Source organism: Mustelus asterias, chromosome 13 (genome assembly GCF_964213995.1).
Source record: "Mustelus asterias chromosome 13, sMusAst1.hap1.1, whole genome shotgun sequence".
Lineage (NCBI taxonomy): Eukaryota > Metazoa > Chordata > Chondrichthyes > Carcharhiniformes > Triakidae > Mustelus > Mustelus asterias.
In genome coordinates, this window is record NC_135813.1 from 48,544,825 (window position 1) to 48,566,173 (window position 21,349).

The following is a 21,349-nucleotide window of genomic DNA, read 5'->3' on the forward strand; positions in this document are numbered from 1 at the left end:
TTAATCTGTTTTCACCCGCTTTTCTGGCAGCACTTTCCAGATGTGCCAGATTTGTCCAGATGTGAAAGATTTGACCTCTTTGGGTCTTTTTGCCAATCACCTTCAATCTCTGACTCTCCTGCCATTGGAAGCATGGCTCCTTATTCACTCGATCAAACCCCTCAGCACCTCGAGAAATACCACTCAGATAGAATTATTTTTCATTCATAAATTTTTATTCGTAATTAAGTTCAGAGTACAATTGCTCTATCTCTTCCTGCCATTGTGTGATACAGTCAAACAGTTTACACCATTACCTAGCTATGGTTTCGGTAGAACAAGTTATCGAAACCAAACTGTCTGTTCGGTCCACTGCTGCTTCCTGGGATCCTCCTCTTCCTCAGCCAGTAAATAATTCCCACAATTAAAAATCCCATCATAGCCAGGACAATCATCACACCAGCAGCAATCCCAGCAGTGTGACTGGAACCTGTAATCAAGTATATCAAATTAAGTACCAGCACCATGTACCATACTCCATCAATCCAGTGTAGAGGGAGCTTTACTCTATATCGAACCCCATGCTGTACCTGTCCTGGGACTGCTTGATGGGGACAGTGTGGAGGGAGCATTACTCTGTGTCTAACCCTATGCTGTACCTGTTTTTGGAGTGTTTGATTGTGACACTTTAGAGGGACTTTACTCTGTATCTAACCCCGCACTGCACCTGTCCTCGGAGTGTTTGATGGGGATAGTGCAGAGGGAGCTTTACTCTGTATCTAACCCCCGTGCTGTACCTGTCCTGGGAGTGTTTGATGGGGGACAGTGTAGAGGGAGCTTTACTCTGTATCTAACCCCGTGCTGTACCTGTCCTGGGAGTGTTTGATGGGGACAGTGTAGAGGGAGCTTTACTCTGTATCTAACCCCGTGCTGTACGTGTCCTGGAAGTGTTTGATTGTGACACTTTAGAGGGACTTTACTCTGTATCTAACCCCGCACTGTACCTGTCCTCAGAGTGTTTGATGGGGATAGTGTAGAGGGAGCTTTAATCTACATCTAACCCATATCTACACTGTCGGTTGATGAGCTGTTGGTCTTTCTTGCTCTGAGGTGGGAGTTGGCCAAGCTGTGATGTTCCTGCTCTCTATTGCAGTGAGGTGACTGCTAACATACAATGGAATGTCCAAGCAGGAGCTGTTCTTGTGATATTTGAACTGTCTCACCTGAACGTGCAACATCCGTTACAACTCCATGACAATTCACTCCAGGAGAATAAACAACATCGTCAATGGCAACGTAACCAACCTCCGCACTGTTTGCTTTCACAGCTGTAAAACCCACCTACAGTTAGAAAACAATCTATCAGCAACAAGGCACAGAAGCAGTCTCAGTAAGACCAGGCCCACAACCCATTGAAGAGGACATTCAAAGGCATTATCGTCACCATGAGGCAAATCTCACCCACCTCTCGGTGCCTCAAGGCTGCCACTCATATCGCAGTCACTAGGTAAGGAGTCAATTAACACCCCAGAAATCCCACCCAAACGACAATGTACTGAGGAAGCATCACACTGTCAGAGCGTCAGTGCTGAGGGAGTGCCGCACAGTCAGAGGATCAGTATTGAGGGAGTGCCGCACTGTCAGAGGGTCAGTACTGACGGAGTGCTGCACTGTCAGAGGGTCAGTACTGAGGGAGTGCTGCACTGTCAGAGAGTCAGTACTGAGGGAGTGCTGCACTGTCAGAGCGTCAGTACTGAGGGAGTGCCGCACTGTCAGAGGGTCAGTACTGAGGGAGTGCCGCACTGTCAGAGCGTCAGTACTGAGGGAGTGCCGCACTGTCAGAGGGTCAATACTGAGGGAGTGCTGCACTGTCAGAGGGTCAGTACTAAGGGAGTGCTGCACTGTCAGAGCGTCAGTACTGAGGGAGTGCCGCACTGTCAGAGGGTCAGTACAGAGGGAGTGCAGCACTGTCAGAGGGTCAGTACTGAGGGAGTGCCGCACTGTCAGAGGGTCAGTACTGAGGGAGTGCTGCACTGTCAGAGGGTCAGTACTAAAGGAGTGCCGCACTGTCAGAGGATCAGTACTGAGGGAGTGCTGCACTGTCAGAGAGTCAGTACTGAGGGAGTGCTGCACTGTCAGAGGGTCAGTACTGAGGGACTGCTGCACTGTCAGAGGATCAGTACTGAGGGAGTGCTGCACTGTCAGAGGATCAGTACTGAGGGAGTGCCGCACTGTCCGAGGGTCAGTACTGAGGGAATGCTGCACTGTCAGAGGGTCAGTGCTGAGGGAGTGCTGCACTGTCAGAGGGTCAGTACGGAGGGAGTGCTGCACTGTCAGAGGGTCAGTACTGAGGGAGTGCTGCACTGTCAGAGGGTCAGTACTGAGGGAGTGCTGCACTGTCAGAGCATCAGTACTGAGGGAGGGCCGCACTGTCCGAGGGTCATTACTGAGGGAGTGCTGCACTGTCAGAGGGTCAGTACTGAGGGAGTGCGGCACTGTCAGAGTGTCAGTGCTGAGGGAGTGCCGCACTATCAGAGGCTCAGTGCTGAGGGAGTGCTGCATTGTCAGAGGGTCAGTACTGAGGGAGTGCTGCACTGTCAGAGGGTCAGTACTGAGGGAGTGCTGCACTGTCAGAGGGTCAGTACGGAGGGAGTGCTGCACTATCAGAGGGTCAGTACTGAGGGAGTGCTGCACTGTCAGAGGGTCAGTACTGAGGGAGTGCTGCAGTGTCAGTGGGTCAGTACTGAGGGAGTGCTGCACTGTCAGAGCGTCAGTACTGAGGGAGTGCCGAACTGTCAGAGCGTCAGTACTGAGGGAGTGCCGCACTGTCAGAGGGTCAGTACTGAGGGAGTGCCGCACTGTCAGAGCGTCAGTACTGAGGAAGAGCTGCACTGTCAGAGGATCAGTACTGAGGGAGGGCCGCACTGTCAGAGAGTCAGTACAGAGGGAGTGCTGCACTGTCAGAGGATCAGTACTGAGGGAGTGCTGCACTGTCAGAGGATCAGTACTGAGGGAGGGCCGCACTGTCCGAGGGTCAGTACTGAGGGAGTGCTGCACTGTCAGAGGGTCAGTACTGAGGGAGTGCTGCACTGTCAGATCATCAGTACTGAGGGAGTGCCGCACTGTCAGAGCGTCAGTACTGAGGGAGTGCAGCACTGTCAGAGGGTCAGTACTGAGGGAGTGCTGCACTGTCAGAGGGTCAGTACTGAGGGAGTGCTGCACTGTCAGAGCGTCAGTACTGAGGGAGTGCCGCACTGTCAGAGCGTCAGTACTGAGGGAGTGCTGCACTGTCAGAGGGTCTGTACTGAGGGAGTGCTGCACTGTCAGAGCGTCAGTATTGAGGGAGTGCCGCACTGTCAGAGGGTCAGTAGTGAGGGAGTGCCGCACTATCAGAGGCTCAGTGCTGAGGGAGTGCTGCACTGTCAGAGTGTCAGTGATGAGGGAGTGCTGCGCTGTCAGAGGGTCTGTACTGAGGGAGTGCCGCACTGTCAGAATGTCAGTACTGAGGGAGTGCTGCACTGTCAGCGTGTCAGTGCTGAGGGAGTGCTGCACTGTCAGAGGGTCAGTACTGAGGGAGTGCCGCACTGTCAGCCGGTCAGTACTGAGTGAGTGCTTCATTGTCAGAGTGTATTACTGAGGGAGTGCTGCACTATCAGAGGGTCAGTGCTGAGAGAGTGCCGCACTATCAGAGGGTCAGTACTGAGCGAGTGCTGCACTGTCAGAGCGTCAGTACTGAGGGAGTGCCGCACTGTCAGAGCGTCAGTACTGAGGGAGTGCAGCACTGTCAGAGGGTCAGTACTGAGTCAGTACAGGGGATTCTGGGAGGTTGAGTCTTAGTATAAAAGGCAGTTACCTGGGGGTTCGACCTCTTTGTTTGACTGTAGTGAGACTGGGGGAGAGAGTCTTAGCAGGAGTGCTGAGAGTTAGCAAAGATGTGATTTAATTATTCATTTATTCATTTAGGGGTATTCCTAGTATATTTCGCGGGCTTTTTTCAGGGTTTTGAATTGAGGAAGTGAGGTCAGCTGAAGGGGATTCTGGGAGGTTGAGTTTTAGTATAAAAAGCAGTTACCTGGGGCGTTCGCCGGGAGCATAAAAAGCCGGCTGCACTATACAGCGGGCGGCGTCGGGAGCGGGCAGTGGAGTGAGTGGGAAGCAGAGTGTGAACTATAAGGGCTTTGGCTCACAGGGCTTGAGTGAGTGGGTAGCAGTGTGTGAACTATAAGGGCTTTGGCTCACAGGGCTTAGGCTGAAAGGGCGAGGCAAGGCTAGTTATTTTTTATCCAACCCTATAAAGGATAAGGGCAGGTATGAGTGATCGGCCAGTTCAGTGCTTCCGATGTGGGATGTGGGAGTTCCTGCAAACACCTAGCTTCCCAGAGGTTCACATATGTGCCAGGTGCGTGGAACTGCAGCTCTTGAGGGACCGTGTCAGGGAACTGGAGCTGCAGATCGCTGACCTTAGTCTCGTCAGGGAAAATGGGAGAAAAATTGACAGGAGTTATAGGCAACTAGTTACACCGGGGCATCGGGAGGAAGACACGTGGGTCACAGTTAGGAGGAGTAAAGGGCAGAAGGGTAAAGTACCAGGGAGTACTCCAGTGGCGGTCTCTCAAAATAGGAAGGGCTTGGTGACAGGTGTGAGAGGGGAAGGGAGTGAACAGTTAGAAGAGGGGTCACCTCTGGTTGTCCCACTCCAAAACAGGTATATTGTTTTAGATAGTGTGGAGGAGTGTGCCTCTCCAGGGGTAAGACACAGTGACCAGGTCACTGGCACACAGTCAGGCTCTGTGGCCCGGAAAGGGAAGAGAGGGGTTAGGAGAGCGATAGTGGTGGGGGATGCATCAGTTAGAGGCACAGACAGGCGATTCTGTGGGTGCGAACGGGACTCCAGGATGGTAGTCTGCCTACCTGGTGCTGGGGTCACGGATGTCTCCGAGAGGATAGGAGGCATATTAAAAGGGGAAGATAAAGAAACGGATGTCATTATACACATTGGTGGACAGCCACTGGAGTACTCCCTGGTACTTTACCCTTCTGCCCTTTACTCCTCCTAACTGTGACCCACGTGTCTTCCTCCCGATGCCCCGGTGTAACTAGTTGCCTATAACTCATGTCAATTATTCTCTCATTCTCCCTGACTAGACTAAGGTCAGCGATCTGCAGCTCCAGTTCCCTGACGCGGTCCCTCAAGAGCTGCAGTTCCACGCACCTGGCACATATGTGAACCTCTGGGAAGCTAGGTGTTTGCAGGAACTCCCACATCCCACATCGGAAGCACTGAACTGGCCGATCACTCATACCTGCCCTTATCCTTTATAGGGTTGGATAAAAAATAACTAGCCTTGCCTCGCCCTTTCAGCCTAATGTAGATAGGAAGAGTAGGGGGATCCTAAGAGAGCAATTCAGGGAGTTGGGAAATAGGTTAAAAAGTAGGGTCACTAGGGTGGCCATCTCTGGGCTGCTCCCAATGCCTCGTGCCAGTGAGGCTAAGAATAGGGAGTTGGTACAAATGAATGCCTGGCTAAAGGACTGGTCCAGGAGGGAGGGCTTCATTTTCATAGATCAATGGGAAGTTTTCAGGAGAGGTTGGCACCTGTACAAGAGGGAGGGGTCACAACTAAGTTGGAAGGGCACGAATATCCTGGCTGGGAGTTTTGCTCGTGCAGTTCGGGGGGGTTTAAACTAGTATGGCAGGGGGGTGGGGATCAAAATATTAGGTCTACAGGTGTGGAGGCTGGGGACGAGCTTGGGGCTGGGACAAGGCTGGCAAAGAAGAAGAGCACTCTGGGGGAGGACGACCTCACTGGGCCTGGAGGTCTGGAGTGCTTATACTTCAATGCAAGGAGCGTAGCAGGCTTCATTCTATGATCATCTTGCTGGTGCCAGTACAGAGCGAGACTGCGGATAGTTGGGAACCTGTCTCGGGGGCAGGGAATTCAGATGGTGTTCGTAGAGCAGAAGTGGAAATGAATAGGGTTGGGAAGCATTTTCTGATCAGGGCCAGTGTGATCTCCTGGACTCGTTTCGATCGCCTCAGGGGGTCGGAGAGGAATTTCCCAGATTTTGTTTTCCCCATATTGGCCCTGGGGTTTTCACTCTGGGTTTTCGCCTCTCCCTGGAGATCACATGGTCTGGAATGGGGGGGTGGGGGTGAGTTAATAGGTTGTGATGAACAAAGCATCGTAGCTGTGAGGGACAGCTCGGTGGATAGGATATTAGGATGTAGATAGGCTGGAAAATTGGGCGGGGATCCTGGATTCAGGATTCAATCCTGGACCGCGGAGCGGGGCGGGCTTGGAGGACCGAAGGGCCTGTTCCTGTGCTGTATTGTTCTTTGTTTGTTCTTTGAGGGAGTGCCGCACTGTCACAGGGTCAATACTGAGGGATGCTGCACTGTCAGAGCGTCAGTACTGAGGGAGTGCCGCACTGTCACAGGGTCAATACTGAGGGATGCTGCACTGTCAGAGCGTCAGTACTGAGGGAGTGCTGCACTGTCACAGGGTCAATACTGAGGGAGGGCCGCACTGTCAGAGGGTCAGTGCTGAGGGAGTGCCGCACTGTCAGAGGGTCAGTACTGAGGGAGTGCTGCACTGTCAGAGGGTCAGTACTGAGGGATGCTGCACTGTCAGAGCGTCAGTACTGAGGGAGTGCCGCACTGTCAGAGGGTCAGTAGTGAGGGAGTGCCGCACTTTCAGAGGGTCAGTACTGAGGGAGTGCCGCACTATCAGAGGGTCAGTAATAAAGGAGTGCCGCACTGTCCGAGGATCAGTACTGAGGGAGTGCTGCACTGTCAGAGGGTCAGTGATGAGGGAGTGCTGTACTGTCAGAGGGTCAGTACTGAGGGAGTGCTGCACTGTCCGAGGGTCAGTACTGAGGGAGTGCTGCACTGTCAGAGGGTCAGTACTGAGGGAGTGCTGCAGTGTCAGAGGGTCAGTACTGAGGGAGTGCTGCACTGTCAGAGGATCAGTACTGAGGGAGGGCCGCACTGTCCGAGGGTCAGTACTGAGGGAATGCTGCACTGTCAGAGGGTCAGTACTGAGAGAGTGCTGCACTGTCAGAGGGTCAGTACTGAGGGAGTGCCGCACTGTCAGAGGGTCAGTACTGAGAGAGTGCTGCACTGTCAGAGTGTCAGTGCTGAGGGAGTGCCGCACTGTCAGAGCGTCAGTGCTGAGGGAGTGCTGCACTGTCAGAGGGTCAGTACTGAGAGAGTGCTGCACTGTCAGAGTGTCAGTGCTGAGGGAGTGCCGCACTGTCAGAGCGTCAGTGCTGGGGGAGTGCTGCACTGTCAGAGGGTAAGTCTGAGAGAGTCCTGCATTGTCAGAGGGTCAGTACTGAGGGAGTGCTGCAGCGTATGAAGGGTTATTGGAGTACAGTTGCACACACGGTGACACAATGTTCGAAGTGCCGTTCCTGTTGTTGGAAAGCAGCTGTTGGTGGGATTGGTCGCCATGGGAATGGTGAGGCTATTCTGTCAATATGAGAGGCTTTGTTTTTTTACTCTTTTGTCTGGTATTATTTGTGTTTCACACTGGTGTCTGTGTAAGCCTGCTTCCAGGCACAATCTCAGGCTTTGAAAGCAGCTAATTAAACAGGTTTCCCAGTGCTGGATGTTCGGATAAAATCCCCGGAAAGTGTGACCCACCTGGAAGCGAACAGAACTTTCCACAGTGATATTCACAGATTGCCATTCGGTACTTTGCGAACCTTTGGCTTCCCAGATCACAATCTCCTGGTTAGTCTGATATCGAAAAGCCTTCAGGACTCCATGCACTGCAGAATAAACACACGCACAAACTCAGGAAGCAGCAATCACTGTCAGCATCTATCCAAGCCTACAGCCCAGATCGGACTTCTGATCTTCCACACACACTGACTCTCACTGGGAGACAGTTCCACACACACTGACTCTCATGGGGTACAGTTCCCCACACACGGACTCTCACTGGGGTACAGTTCCACACGCACTGACTCTCACTGGGAGACAGTTCCACACACACTGACTCTCACTGGGAGACAGTTCCACACACACTGACTCTCACTGGGAGACAGTTCCACACACACTGACTCTCATGGGGTACAGTTCCCCACACACTGACTCTCACTGGGGTACAGTTCCACACGCACTGACTCTCATGGGGTACAGTTCCACACACACTGATTCTCATGGGGTACAGTTCCACACGCACTGACTCTCATGGGGTACAGTTCCACACACACTGACTCTCACTGGGGTACAGTTCCACACGCACCGACTCTCATGGGGTACAGTTCCACACACACTGACTCTCACTGGGGTACAGTTCCACACGCACTGACTCTCACTGGGGTACAGTTCCACACACAGTGACTCTCACTGGGGGACAGTTCCACACACACTGATTCTCACTGGGGTACAGTTCCACACGCACTGACTCTCACTGGGGGACTGTTCCACACACACTGACTCTCACTGGGGGACAGTTCCACACACACTGACTCTCACTGGGGGACAGTTCCACACACACTGACTCTCACTGGGGGACAGTTCCACACACACTGACTCTCACTGGGGTACAGTTCCACACACACTGACTCTCACTGGGGGACAGTTCCACATGCACTGACTCTCACTGCACTTTGACCACACCTGCTCACAGTTTGTTTGCTGAATGGACTTTATTCCATTCACCACCGTTTCTGTTCTGATGTCTCAACATTCTATCCCAGCACTTCTGCTAGATCCTCCTGTTCCTGAACTGAGGATTCTGGCCAGCCCCCTCCTTTCGGTCTGTCTGATCCATTCTTCCTCTCACAGAGTCATAGAGGTTTACAGCATGGAAACAGGCCCTTTGGCCTAACTTGTCCATGCCACCCTTTTGTTAAACCCCTAAACTAATCCCAATTGCCCGCATTTGGCCCATATCCCTCTGTACTCATCTTACCCACGTCACATCTAAATGCTTTTTAAAAGACAAAATTGTACCCGCCTCTACTACTACCTCTGGCAGCTTGTTCCAGACACTCACCACCCTCTGTGTGAAAAAATTGCTCCTCTGGACACTTTTGTATCTCTCCCCTCTCACCTTAAACTTATGCCCTCTAGTTTTAGACTCCCCTATCTCTGGGAAAAGATATTGACTATCTGGTTGATCTATGCCCCTCATTATTTTATAGACCTCTATAAGGTCACCCCTCAGCCTTCTACGCTTCAGAGAAAAAAGTCTCGGTCTATCCAGTCTCTCCTTATAACTCAATCCATCAAGTCCCAGGAGCATCCTAGTAAATCTCTTCTGCACTTTTTCTCGTTTAATGATATCCTTTCTATAATAGGGTGACCAGAACTGTACACAGTATTCCAAGTGCAGCCGTACCAATATCTTGTGCAACTTCAACAAGACGTCCCAACTCCTGTATTCAATGTTCTTGCCAATGAAACCAAGCATGCTGAATGCCGTCTTCACCACTCTGTCCGCCTGTGACTCCACTTTCAAGGAGCTAAGAACCTGTACCCCTCGATCTCTTTGTTCTGTAACTCTCCCCAACGCCCGACCATTAACTGAGTAAGTCCTGCTCTGGTTCAATCTGCCAAAATGCATTACCTCGCATTTATCTAAATTAAACTCCACCTACCATTCGTCAGTACACTGACCCAACTGGTCAAGATCCAATCGGAGATAACCTTCTTCACTGTCCACTGTGCCACCAATCTTGGTGTCATCTGCAAACTTACTAACCATGCCTCCTATGTTCTCATCTAAATCATTCATATAAATGATAAATAACAGCGGACCCAGCACCAATCCCTGAGGCACACTGCTGGTCACAGGCCTCCAGTTTGAAAAACAACCCTCTACAACCACCCTCCGGCTTCTGTCATCAACATGTGGAGATGCTGGCGTTGGACTGGGGTAAACACAGTAAGAAGTCTAACAACACCAGGTTAAAGTCCAACAGGTTTATTTGGTAGCAAAAACCACTAGCTTTTGGAACAGGCTGTTCCTTCGTCAGGGCGGCACGGTAGCACACTGGTTAGGGCGGCACGGTAGCACAGCGGTTAGCACTGCTGCTTCACAGCTCCAGGGACCTGGGTTCGATTCCCGGCTTGGGTCACTGTCTGTGTGGAGTTTGCACATTCTCCTCGTGTCTGCGTGAGTTTCCTCCGGGTGCTCCGGTTTCCTCCCACAGTCCAAAGATGTGCGGGTTAGGTTGATTGGCCATGCTAAAATTGCCCTTAGTGTCCCGGGATGCGTTGGTTAGAGGGATTAGTGGGGGGATATGGGGGTAGGGCCTGGGTGGGATTGTGGTCAGTGCAGACTCGATGGGCCGAATGGCCTCTTTCTGTGCTGTAGGGTTTCTAAGTTTCTAAGTTGGGTCCCACCCACCTGACGAAGGAACAGCCTGTTCCGAAACCTAGTGGCTTTTGCTACCAAATAAACCTGTTGGACTTTAACCTGGTGTTGTTAAACTTCTTATTCTGTCATCAACACCAGGTTAAAGTCCAACAGGTTTATTTGGTAACACAAGCTTTCGGAGCACTAAGCTTGTGCTATCAAATACACCTGTTGGACTTTAACCTGGTGTTGTGAGACTTCCTACTTCTTACCCCAGTCCAACGCCGGCATCTCCACATCTGCGAATTGGCGCAGGGTTAATAGGATTAAGGAGACGAATGTGTGGCTCAAGGATTGGTGTGGGAGGAATGGGTTCGAATTCATGGGGCATTGGCACCAGTATTTGGGCAGATGGGACCTGTATAGATGGGATGGTCTCTGTTTGAACCGTGCTGGGACCAGAGTCCTAGCGAATTGTATCACTAGGGCTGTAGATAGGGCTTTAAACTAATTTATGGGGGGGGAAGGTGCAGAGGTAAGAGGAATTACGAAATCAATGGTAGAGGAGAGGGAGCGAGTGCAAGTGAATGAGAGCATTCAAGTAGTTAAAGGAGTAAAGGGTGAGGGAGAGGTTGATGGCGTTTCATCAAATCGGGTCCAGATAAAAGCTGGAATAAAGACACTTTGCCTGAATGCACGAAGCATTCGGAACAAAGTTAATGAGTTGATGGTGCAAATCAGCACAAATGGACATGATCTAGTGGCCATTACAGAAACGTGGCTGCAGGGAGACCAGGACTGGGAGATGAATATCCAGGGGTATCAGGCATTTAGGAAGAATAGACAGCAAGGGAAAGGTGGTGGGGTAGCTCTGTTAATAAAAGATAATATCAGGGTAGTAGTGAGGGATGACATAGGCTCTAAGGAACAAAACGTGGAATCGTTATGGGTAGACATAAGGAATAGTAGGGGGAGAAAGACACTAGTAGGCGTGGTCTATAGGCCCCCAAATAATAATGTTGAGGTGGGGAGGGCTATAAACAAGCAAATAATGGATGCGTGCAAAAACGGAACGGCAATAATCATGGGGGACTTCAACCTGCATATTGATTGGGTGACTCAAGTTGGAAGGGGTGGGATGGAGGAAGAGTTCTTAGAATGCTGTCGGGATAGTTACCTTGAACAGTATGTTACAGAACTGACGAGGGAACAAGTTATCTTAGATCTGGTAATGTGTAACGAGGTAGGTAGAATTAAGGATGTTCTTGTGAAGGACCCTCTTGGGTCAAGTGATCACAATATGGTCGAATTTCTGATACAAATGGAAGAGGAGAAAGTAGGGTCCCATACCAGTGTCCTCTGTTTGAACAGAGGGAAGTACGATAGGTTGAGGGCTGAATTGGCTAAGGTGGACTGGGAGAGCAGACTGGTAGGTAGGACAGCTGAGGAACAGTGAAGGATTTTTAAGGAGATCTTTTTCAGTACTCAGCAACAATATATTCCGGTGATAAAGAAGGACTGTAAGAAAAGGGATAACTAGCCGTGGATAACGAAGGAAATTAAGGAGAGTATTAAATTAAAGACCGATGCGTACAGAGTGTTCAAAAATAGTGGAGAATCGGAAGATTGGGAAAACTTTAAGAAACAACAAAGAGAGACTAAGAAAGCGATAAAGAAAGGAAAGATAGGTTATGAAGCTAGGCTAGCTCTAAATATAAAAATGATAGTAAAAGCTTTTACAAATATATAAAAAGGAATAGAGTGGCAAGAGTGAATGTTGGACCCTTGGAGGACGAGAGGGGGGATTTAATAATGGGAAATGAGGAAATGGCTGAAACTTTAAATAAGTTTTTTGTGTCGGTCTTCACGGTGGAAGACACAAATAGTTTACCGAATATTAACGATAGAGGGTTGGTAGGAGGAGAGGTACTCAATACAATTAATGTTACCAGGGAGGCAGTGCTTGGTAGACTAACGGGACTGAAGGTGGACAAGTCCCCGGGCCCGGATGGAATGCATCCCAGGGTACTGAAAGAAATGTCAGAGGTAATAGCGGATGCGTTAGTGGTTATTTATCAAAATTCGTTGGATTCTGGGGTAGTGCCGGCGGATTGGAAAATGGCTAATGTTACGCTGCTGTTTAAAAAATGAAATAGACAAAAGGCGGGTAACTACAGGCCGGTTAGCTTAACGTCTGTAGTTGGGAAAATGCTGGAATCCATCATTAAAGAAGAAATAGCAGGCCATCTGGATAAGAATGGTTCGATTAAGCAGACGCAGCATGGATTCATGAGGGGAATGTCGTGCTTGACGAACTTGTTGGATTTTTATGAAGATGTGACTAGTGCGGTTGACGGAGGGGAACCGGTGGATGCGGTGTTTTTGGATTTCCAAAAGGCGTTTGATAAGGTGCCTCACAAAAGGTTGCTGAAGAAGATTGGGTCACATGGAATTGGGGGTAGGGTGTTAGCGTGGATTGGGGATTGGCTATCCAACAGGATGTGGAGATGCCGGCGTTGGACTGGGGTAAGCACAGTAAGAAGTCTCACAACACCAGGTTAAAGTCCAACAGGTTTATTTGGTAGCAAATACCATAAGCTTTCGGAGCAATGCTCCTTCATCAGATGGAGTGGTCTCTGTTCTCAAACAGGGCACAGGTGCCCTGTTTGAGAACAGAGACCACTCCATCTGACGAAGGAGCATTGCTCCGAAAGCTTATGGTATTTGCTACCAAATAAACCTGTTGGACTTTAACCTGTTGTTGTGAGACTTCTTACTATCCAACAGGAAGCAGAGAGTCGGAATAAATGGGTGCTTTTCTGGTTGGCAGATGGTAACTAGTGGCGTGCCGCAGGGATCGGTACTGGGGCCTCAACTATTTACTATTTATATAGACGATCTGGAGGAGGGGACTGAGTGTAGGGTAACAAAGTTTGCAGATGACACAAAGATAAGTGGAAAAGTGAATCGTGTGGAGGACGTAGAAGGTCTGCAGAGAGATTTGGACAGGCTGAGTGGGTGGGCGGGGATCTGGCAGATGGAGTATAACGTTGACAAATGCGAGGTTATTCACTTTGGAGGAAATAATAGCAAATTGGATTATTATCTAAATGGAAAGAAATTACAACATGCTACTGTGCAAAGGGACCTGGGGGTCCTTGTGCGTGAGACGCAAAGACCCAGTCTGCAGGTGCAACAGGTGATCAAGAAGGCAAATAGGATGTTGGCCTACATTGCAAGGGGGATAGAATATAAAAGTAGAGATGTCTTGCTGCATCTATACAGGGCATTGGTGAGGCCGCAGCTGGAATACTGTGTGCAGTATTGGTCCCCTTATTTGCGGAAGGATATATTGGCCTTGGAGGGAGTGCAGAGAAGGTTCACCAGGTTGATACCAGAGATGAGGGGTGTTGATTATGAAGAGAGACTGAACAGATTGGGTTTGTACTTGTTGGAATTTAGAAGGCTGAGGGGGGATCTTATTGAGACCTATAGGATAATGAAGGGGCTGGATAGGGTAGAGGTGGAGAGATTTTTCCACTTAGAAAGGAAGCTAGAACTAGAGGGCACAGCCTCAAAATAAAGGGGGGTCAGTTTGGGACAGAGTTGAGGAGGAACTTCTTCTCTCAGAGGGTGGTGAATCTCTGGAATTCTCTGCCCACTGAAGTGGTGGAGGCTACCTCGTTGAATATGTTTAAATCACGGATAGATAGATTCCTGATCGGTAAGGGAATTAGGGGTTATAGGGATCAGGCGGGTAAGTGGAACTGATCCACTTCAGATCAGCCATGATCTTATTGAATGGCGGGGCAGGCTCGAGGGGCTAGATGGCCTACTCCTGCTCCTATTTCTTATGTTCTTATGTTCTGTCATCAAGCCAATTTTGTATCCATTTAGCTACCTCACCCTGGATCCCGTGAGATTTAACCTTATGCAACATCCTACCATGCAGCACCTTGTCAAAGGCCTTGCTAAAGTCCATGTAGACAACATCAACTGCACTGCCCTCATCTACCTTCTTGGTTACCCCTTCAAAAACCTCAATCAAATTTGTGAGACATGATTTTCCACTCACAAAGCCATACTGACTATCCCTAATCACTCCTTGCTTCTCTAAATCTTGCGTCTCTCATCCCTTCTTCCCCCCCCAGAGTCCTGATCTTGTTCCACTTCTCCTCATCCTCCATCCACCAGCCTCCGCATTGAATGACTCTCTCATTCCCGCCATTCCCGATGCCTCTAGTTTGATTCCACCATCAAACATACTGTTCCCTCCCCTCTTCTTTCAGAACTCCAAAGAGACCATTCCCTCCGTGAGTTCCTGGCCCATTCCTCAGTCACCCCCAACACCCTCTCCCTGCCCTCTGGCACCTTCCCAGTGCATGCATAGGAGTTCAACAGCCGCCCTTTGATCGCCACCCTCCTGACTGCCCAAGACCCCAAACACTCCCTCCGGGTGAAGCAGTGATTTATTCCTGTGTCTTTCAGTCTAATTTCCTGTATTTGCTGCTCACAATGTGGCTCTCCTCCACACCGGGAAGACTACACACAGACGGGGTCATCTATGGAGTCAGTAAGTGTGACCCTCAGCTTCTGTCCCTTGTTTGAATTCTCCAGCTTGCTCCCTAATGGGGGGTAGTATAGAATTCTTAGTATGAGGCCCTTCATTTTAGTTTTACTATAATAAGTAGACTCGGTTAAGGTAATTATAAAGTGCTTTATATATAGTGAGAATTCACAATGTGCCTGAAACAAAATATGAAAAGGTATTATAAACTGCAAAGGTATTATAAACTGTACCACCACAAATTAACCAAGTATTATGAGCTTGAACTGTAATTTCAATACATAAAGTGTGCCTTGGCCAACTTTGTTCTGGATACAGCATGATGGGAAACACAGTAATAGACAGGCTGAATTCTTTTAACACAATTGAGCACAGTAAGGCAGCTTCTGTTATCTGTTTTTGGATATGCAAAAGGCAAGTTTAATAGGTATGTAAGAGAGTGGATTTGTTCATGAGTAGCGAGGCTGGAGAAGTCTCGCAATCTGATAAGGATAGGCCAGATTCAGGCAGAGGATGATTCCTTTTGCCAATTAAAATTCGCAGCTGCAAGCAGTGGCCTTCGTTACAAGAATTGACGTGGGTTAGGTTTCCTGACTAACTGGGGAGGAACCTACAGGGGCAATGAGCTAATGATCTCCTATTCCTGTTGACAGGTGGAATGTTGGCTAAGGTAATAATGTGTAATATTGTGATTGGACTCTCCAGTCTGATTGACGAGGCTGGGCGGGATATTGAAATGTTCAGAATAATGTAACAATTTTACAATTGCGAGATTAGCTCAGAGAGGACAGTCAATCCTCATTGACTGTGTCTTTCTCCTGATGCATGCATTAGCAAATAAATTCCTTTTCATTCTTTAACTATACACTGCCTTTCGCAGTATATGTATTGGTTGAGTGAGATCAACTAACTACAGGGCACCCCAGTGGGACACCTCAGAAAATTCCTCTTACAATCCGACTCTTGAGCTCTCTGTCCAGGGCCTGCTACACTGTTCCAGTCAAACTCAACACAAACCCGAGGAGCAGCACCTCGGGTGAGATTCTCTGGCTTCCCAGCTGCGTGTTTCCCGCCTGCGGGAAGTGGCACAATGTTTGTTAGTGGTGGGATTCTCCGGTCCCACCGCTGTCAATGGGAATTCCCATTGATGTCACCCCACGCCGGCAGGAAACCAGTGGGCGGGGATACACTGCCGGCGGGACAGGAGAATCCCGCCAGCGTGACCGGCTGGAGAATTCCGGCCTTCACCTTTTAACTAGTCACTTTAAAGCTTCTGGACTCAACATTGAGTTCACCTGTTTCACATCACAACCTCTGCCCCCAACTTGTTTCATTTTGTTTCCACGTTTTGGTTTCACTCTAGTTTTTCTCTGTTTGTTTCAGATGTCAGCTGTTCCTCACTCTGCCATTCACATCTGCTCTAGAACCATCTTTCCCGACTCTCCACCATTCCTTTTCACCTTCAACCTGCAACATTTTCCTTCTTTAATCTCTCCTCACTTCCCGAACAAAGAAGACTGAGGGGTGTCTTGATAAAGATGTACAAAATGATGAGGGGGAGAGATAGAGTGGGCAGAATAAAATTGTTTCCCTTGCTGGAGAGTTCTAGAACCAGGGGAATAGATCTAAGATAAGTGGCAGATGGTGTAGAGGGGACATGAGAAAGAATTTCTTTACGCAGAGGATGGTGGGTGTCTGGAATTCGCTGCCCGAGTTGGTGGTGGAGGCAGAGACTCTAAACTCGTTTAAAACGTACCTGGATCTGCACCTTAAGCTATGGGCCAGGTGCAGGAAGGGGGGGATTAGAAAGGATGTCCTCGAAAGGGTGTCCTTGAGCTGGCATGGATAAGATGGGCCAAATGGCCCTATTCTGCGCAGTAACATTTTGATGATTTCACCCATTACAGACTTTCCATTTTGTTCTTTTACCCATCCTGCTCCCTTTCATTTGCTCAAACCTCTTCCAACTCCAACTTTTCCCCATTCCGATGACAGGTGATTGACCTGACATGTTAACTCAGTTTCTCTCTCCACAGATGCTGCCAGACTTGCTGAATATTTCCAGCATTATCTGCTTTTATTTCAGATTTCCAGCATCTGCAGTATTTTGCTTCTGTCTGCAATGTTCCTTCACAGTTTAGGTGTCATTCTGAAGGTATACACTGGCTCTTAGTAGTTGATGTACCCAAAGACCTGAAACCCCACAATGCTCCAAATTTCCTCTGTTTCTGACCATTTTGCAAACATTCACGTTGACCTTTTTCAGTTTGGCACAATGAGCTCTGGGGGGGAATAGGGTAAGGAGAGGGAATCTCACACACTGTACCCTGTATATGTGATGTGGCGATGCCGGCGTTGGGCTGGGGTGAACACAGTAAGAAGTCTCACAACACCAGGTTAAAGTCCAACGGGTTTATTTGGTAGCAAAAGCCACTAGCTTTCGGAGCGCTGCTCCTTCGTCAGGTGAGTGGGAGTTCTGTTCACAAACAGGGCATATAAAGACACAAACTCAATTTACAAAATAATGGTTGGAATGCGAGTCTTTACAGGTAATCAAGTCTTAAAGGTACAGACAATGTGAGTCGAGAGCGGGTTAAGCACAGGTTAAAGAGATGTGTATTGTCTCCAGCCAGGACAGTTAGTGAGATTTTGCAAGCCCAGGCAAGTTGTGGGGGTTACAGATAGTGTGACATGAACCCAAGATCCCGGTTGAGGCCGTCCTCATGTGTGTGGAACTTGGCTATCAGTCTCTGCTCAGCGACTCTGCGTTGTCATGTGTCATGAAGAACATAGAACATAGAAAAGCTACAGCACAAACAGGCCCTTGGCCCACAAGTTGCGCCAAACATGTCCCTACCTCCTAGGCTTACCTATAACCCTCTATCTTACTAACTTCCATGAACTTATCCGAAAGTCTCTTAAGAACATAGAACATAGAATAGTACAGCACAGAACAGGCCCTTTGACCCACGATGTTGTGCCGAGCTTGGGGCGGCACGGTAGCACAGTGGTTAGCACTGTTGCTTCACAGCTCCAGGGACCTGGGTTCGATTCCCGGCTTGGGTCACTGTCTGTGTGGAGTTTGCACATTCTCCTCTTGTCTGCGTGGGTTTCCTCCGGGTGCTCCGGTTTCCTCCCAAAGTCCAAAGATGTGAGGGTTAGGTCGATTGGCCATGCTAAAAATTGCCCCTTAGTTTCCTGAGATGCGTAGGTTAGAGGGATTAGCGGGTAAATATGTAGGGATAAGGGGGTAGGGCCTGGGTGGGATTGTGGTCGGTGCAGACTCGATGGGCCAAATGGTCTCTTTCTGCACTGTAGAGTTTCTATGTTCTATGTTCTGTATGAGCTTTGTCTGAAACCCAGATCAAGCTATTTTCTCCCTATCATCCCAAAGTGCTCCATGTGCCTATCCAATAGCTTCTTAAATGTTCCTAAAGTTTCTGACTCCACTATCCCTGCAGGCAGTCCATTCCACACCCCAACCACTCTCTGAGTAAAAAACCTACCTCGGACATCCTTTCTATATCTCCCACCATGAACCCTATAGTTATGCCCCCTAGTTACCGCTCCATTCACCCGAGGAAATAGTCTTTGAATGTTCACTCTATTTATCCCCCTCATCATCTTATAAACCTCGATTAAAATAGTTATTGGGGACTCGTTAGTTAGAGGGATAGATAGGAGGTTCTGTGGCAGCAAAAGAGACTCACGGATGGTATGTTGCCTACCGGATGCCAAGGTCCATGACGTCTCGGACCGTGTTTTCCTGATTCTTAAGGGGGAGGGGAAACAGTCACAAGTCGTGGTACACATTGGTACCAACGACATAGGTAAGAGAAGGGACGGGGATTTAAAACAGGAATTTCGGGAGCTGGGCTGGAAGCTGAGAGCCAAGACAAAACATGTGGTCATCTCTGGTACGTTGCCGGTGCCACGTGATAACGAGTTGAGGAACAGGGAGAGAGTGCAGTTAAACATGTGGTTGCAGGGATGGTGTAGGAGGGAGGGTTTCAGATACGTGGATAATTGGAACACATTCTGGGGAAGGTGGGACCTGTACAAACAGGACGGGGTGCACCTGAACCAGAGGGGCACCAATATCCTGGGAGGGAAATTTGATACGGCTCTTCAGGGGGGTTTAAACTAATTTGTCAGGGGAGTGGGAAAAGGAGTTGTAGTCCAGAAGTCAGCGTTGAGGGTGGTGAGGTATTGGGGAAGGTATCAGGGTCAAGGGTGGGTACCGGTAGACAGGAAGGTGGGTTGAAGTGTGTCTACTTCAATGCAAGGAGCATCCGGAACAAGGTAGATGAACTTGGGGCGTGGATTGGTACTTGGGACTACGATGTTGTGGCCATTACGGAGACGTGGGTAGAACAAGGACAGGAATGGTTGTTGGACGTTCCAGGGTATAGATGTTTCAGTAAGTGTAGGGAAGCTGGTAAAAGAGGTGGAGGAGTAGCATTGTTAATCAAGGATAGTTTAACGGCTGCGGAAAGGCACTTCGAGGGGGATCTGCACACTGAGGTAATATGGGCTGAGGTTAGAAATAGGAAAGGAGCGGTCACGTTGTTAGGAGTTTACTATAGGCCCCCAAATAGTAATAGAGATGTGGAGGAAGAAATTGCTAAGCAGATTATGGATAGGTGTGGGGGTCACAGGGTAGTTGTCATGGGGGACTTTAACTTTCCAAATATTGATTGGAACCTTTGTAGGTCGAATAGTTCGGATGGGGCAGTTTTTGTGCAGTGTGTGCAGGAGGGTTTCCTGACACAATATGTGGATAGGCCGACAAGAGGTGAGGCCACATTGGATTTGGTACTGGGAAATGAACCGGGCCAAGTGTTAGATTTGGTTGTGGGAGAGCACTTTGGAGATAGTGACCACAATTCGGTGTCCTTTGTTATTGCAATGGAGAGGGATAGGGCCGTACGGCAGGGCAAGGTTTACAATTGGGGGAGAGGTAATTATGATGCGATTAGGCAAGAATTAGGGGGCATAAGTTGGGAACAGAAACTGTCAGGGAAAGGCACTAATGAAAAGTGGAACTTTTTCAAGGAACAAATACTGGGTATGTCCCTGTCAGGCAGGGAGGAAATGGCCGAGTGAGGGAACCATGGTTCACGAAAGAGGTGGAATGTCTTGTGAAAAGGAAGAGGGAAGCTTATGTAGGGATGAGGGAACAAGGTTCAGATGGCTGGATTGAGGGTTACAAGTTAGCAAGGAAAGAGCTGAAAAAGGGGCTTAGGAGAGCTAGAAGGGGACACGAGAAGTCCTTGGCGGATCGGATCAAGGAAAACCCCAAGGCTTTTTACTCTTATGTGAGGAATAAAAGAATGACCAGGGTGAGGTTAGGGCCGGTCAAGGACAGTAGTGGGAACTTGTGTATGGAGTCAGTAGAGATAGGCGAGGTGATGAATGAATACTTTTCTTCAGTGTTCACCAAGGAGAGGGGCCATGTTTTTGAGGAAGAGGTGTTACAGGCTAATAGGCTGGAGGAAATAGATGTTCGGAGGGAGGATGTCCTGGCAGTTTTGAATAAACTGAAGGTCGATAAGTCCCCTGGGCCTGATGAAATGTATCCTAGGATTCTTTGGGAGGCAAGGGATGAGATTGCAGAGCCTTTGGCTTTGATCTTTGGGTCCTCGCTGTCCACGGGGATGGTGACAGAGGACTGCAGAATGGCGAATGTTGTTCCTCTGTTTAAGAAAGGGAATAGAAATGACCCTGGTAATTATAGACCGGTTAGTCTTACTTCGGTGGTTGGTAAATTGATGGAAAAGGTCCTTAGAGATGGGATTTACGACCATTTAGAAAGATGTGGATTAATCCGGGATAGTCAGCACGGATTCGTGAAGGGCAAGTCGTGCCTCACAAATTTGATTGAATTTTTTGAGGAGGTAACTAAGTGTGTTGATGAAGGTAGGGCAGTTGATGTCGTATACATGGATTTTAGTAAGACGTTTGATAAGGTCCCCCATGGTCGGCTTATGATGAAAGTGAGGAGGTGTGGGATAGAGGGAAAGTTGGCCGATTGGATAGGTAACTGGCTATCTGATCGAAGACAGAGGGTGGTGGTGGATGGAAAATTTTCGGATTGGAGGTAGGTTGCTAGCGGAGTGCCACAGGGATCAGTGCTTGGTCCTCTGCTCTTTGTGATTTTTATTAATGACTTAGAGGAGGGGGCTGAAGGGTGGATCAGTAAATTTGCTGATGACACCAAGATTGGTGGAGTAGTGGATGAGGTGGAGGGCTGTTGTAGGCTGCAAAGAGACATAGATAGGATGCAAAGCTGGGCTGAAAAATGGCAAATGGAGTTTAACCCTGATAAATGTGAGGTGATTCATTTTGGTAGGACTAATTTAAATGTGGATTACAGGGTCAAAGGTAGGGTTCTGAAGACTGTGGAGGAACAGAGAGATCTTGGGGTCCATATCCACAGATCTCTAAAGGTTGCCACTCAAGTGGATAGAGCTGTGAAGAAGGCCTATAG

The 21,349-nt window shown here is 49.0% G+C and overlaps 1 protein-coding gene across 2 annotated transcripts in view; it reads right to left on the reverse strand.

Annotated features, from left to right (window-relative positions):
• Positions 1-201: 201 nt before the first annotated feature.
• The window catches only part of LOC144502597 (apical endosomal glycoprotein-like), a 131,021-nt gene continuing 109,873 nt past the window's right edge, over positions 202-21,349 (reverse strand). For both annotated transcript variants that reach the window (XM_078226716.1, XM_078226715.1), the window contains 3 exons: positions 7,625-7,752; positions 1,203-1,320; positions 202-469 (listed from right to left, as the gene is read on the reverse strand). In XM_078226716.1, coding sequence (XP_078082842.1) covers positions 297-469; positions 1,203-1,320; positions 7,625-7,752 — 419 coding nt within the window. In that variant the 3' untranslated portion in view covers positions 202-296. The remainder of the gene's footprint in view (positions 470-1,202; positions 1,321-7,624; positions 7,753-21,349) is intronic.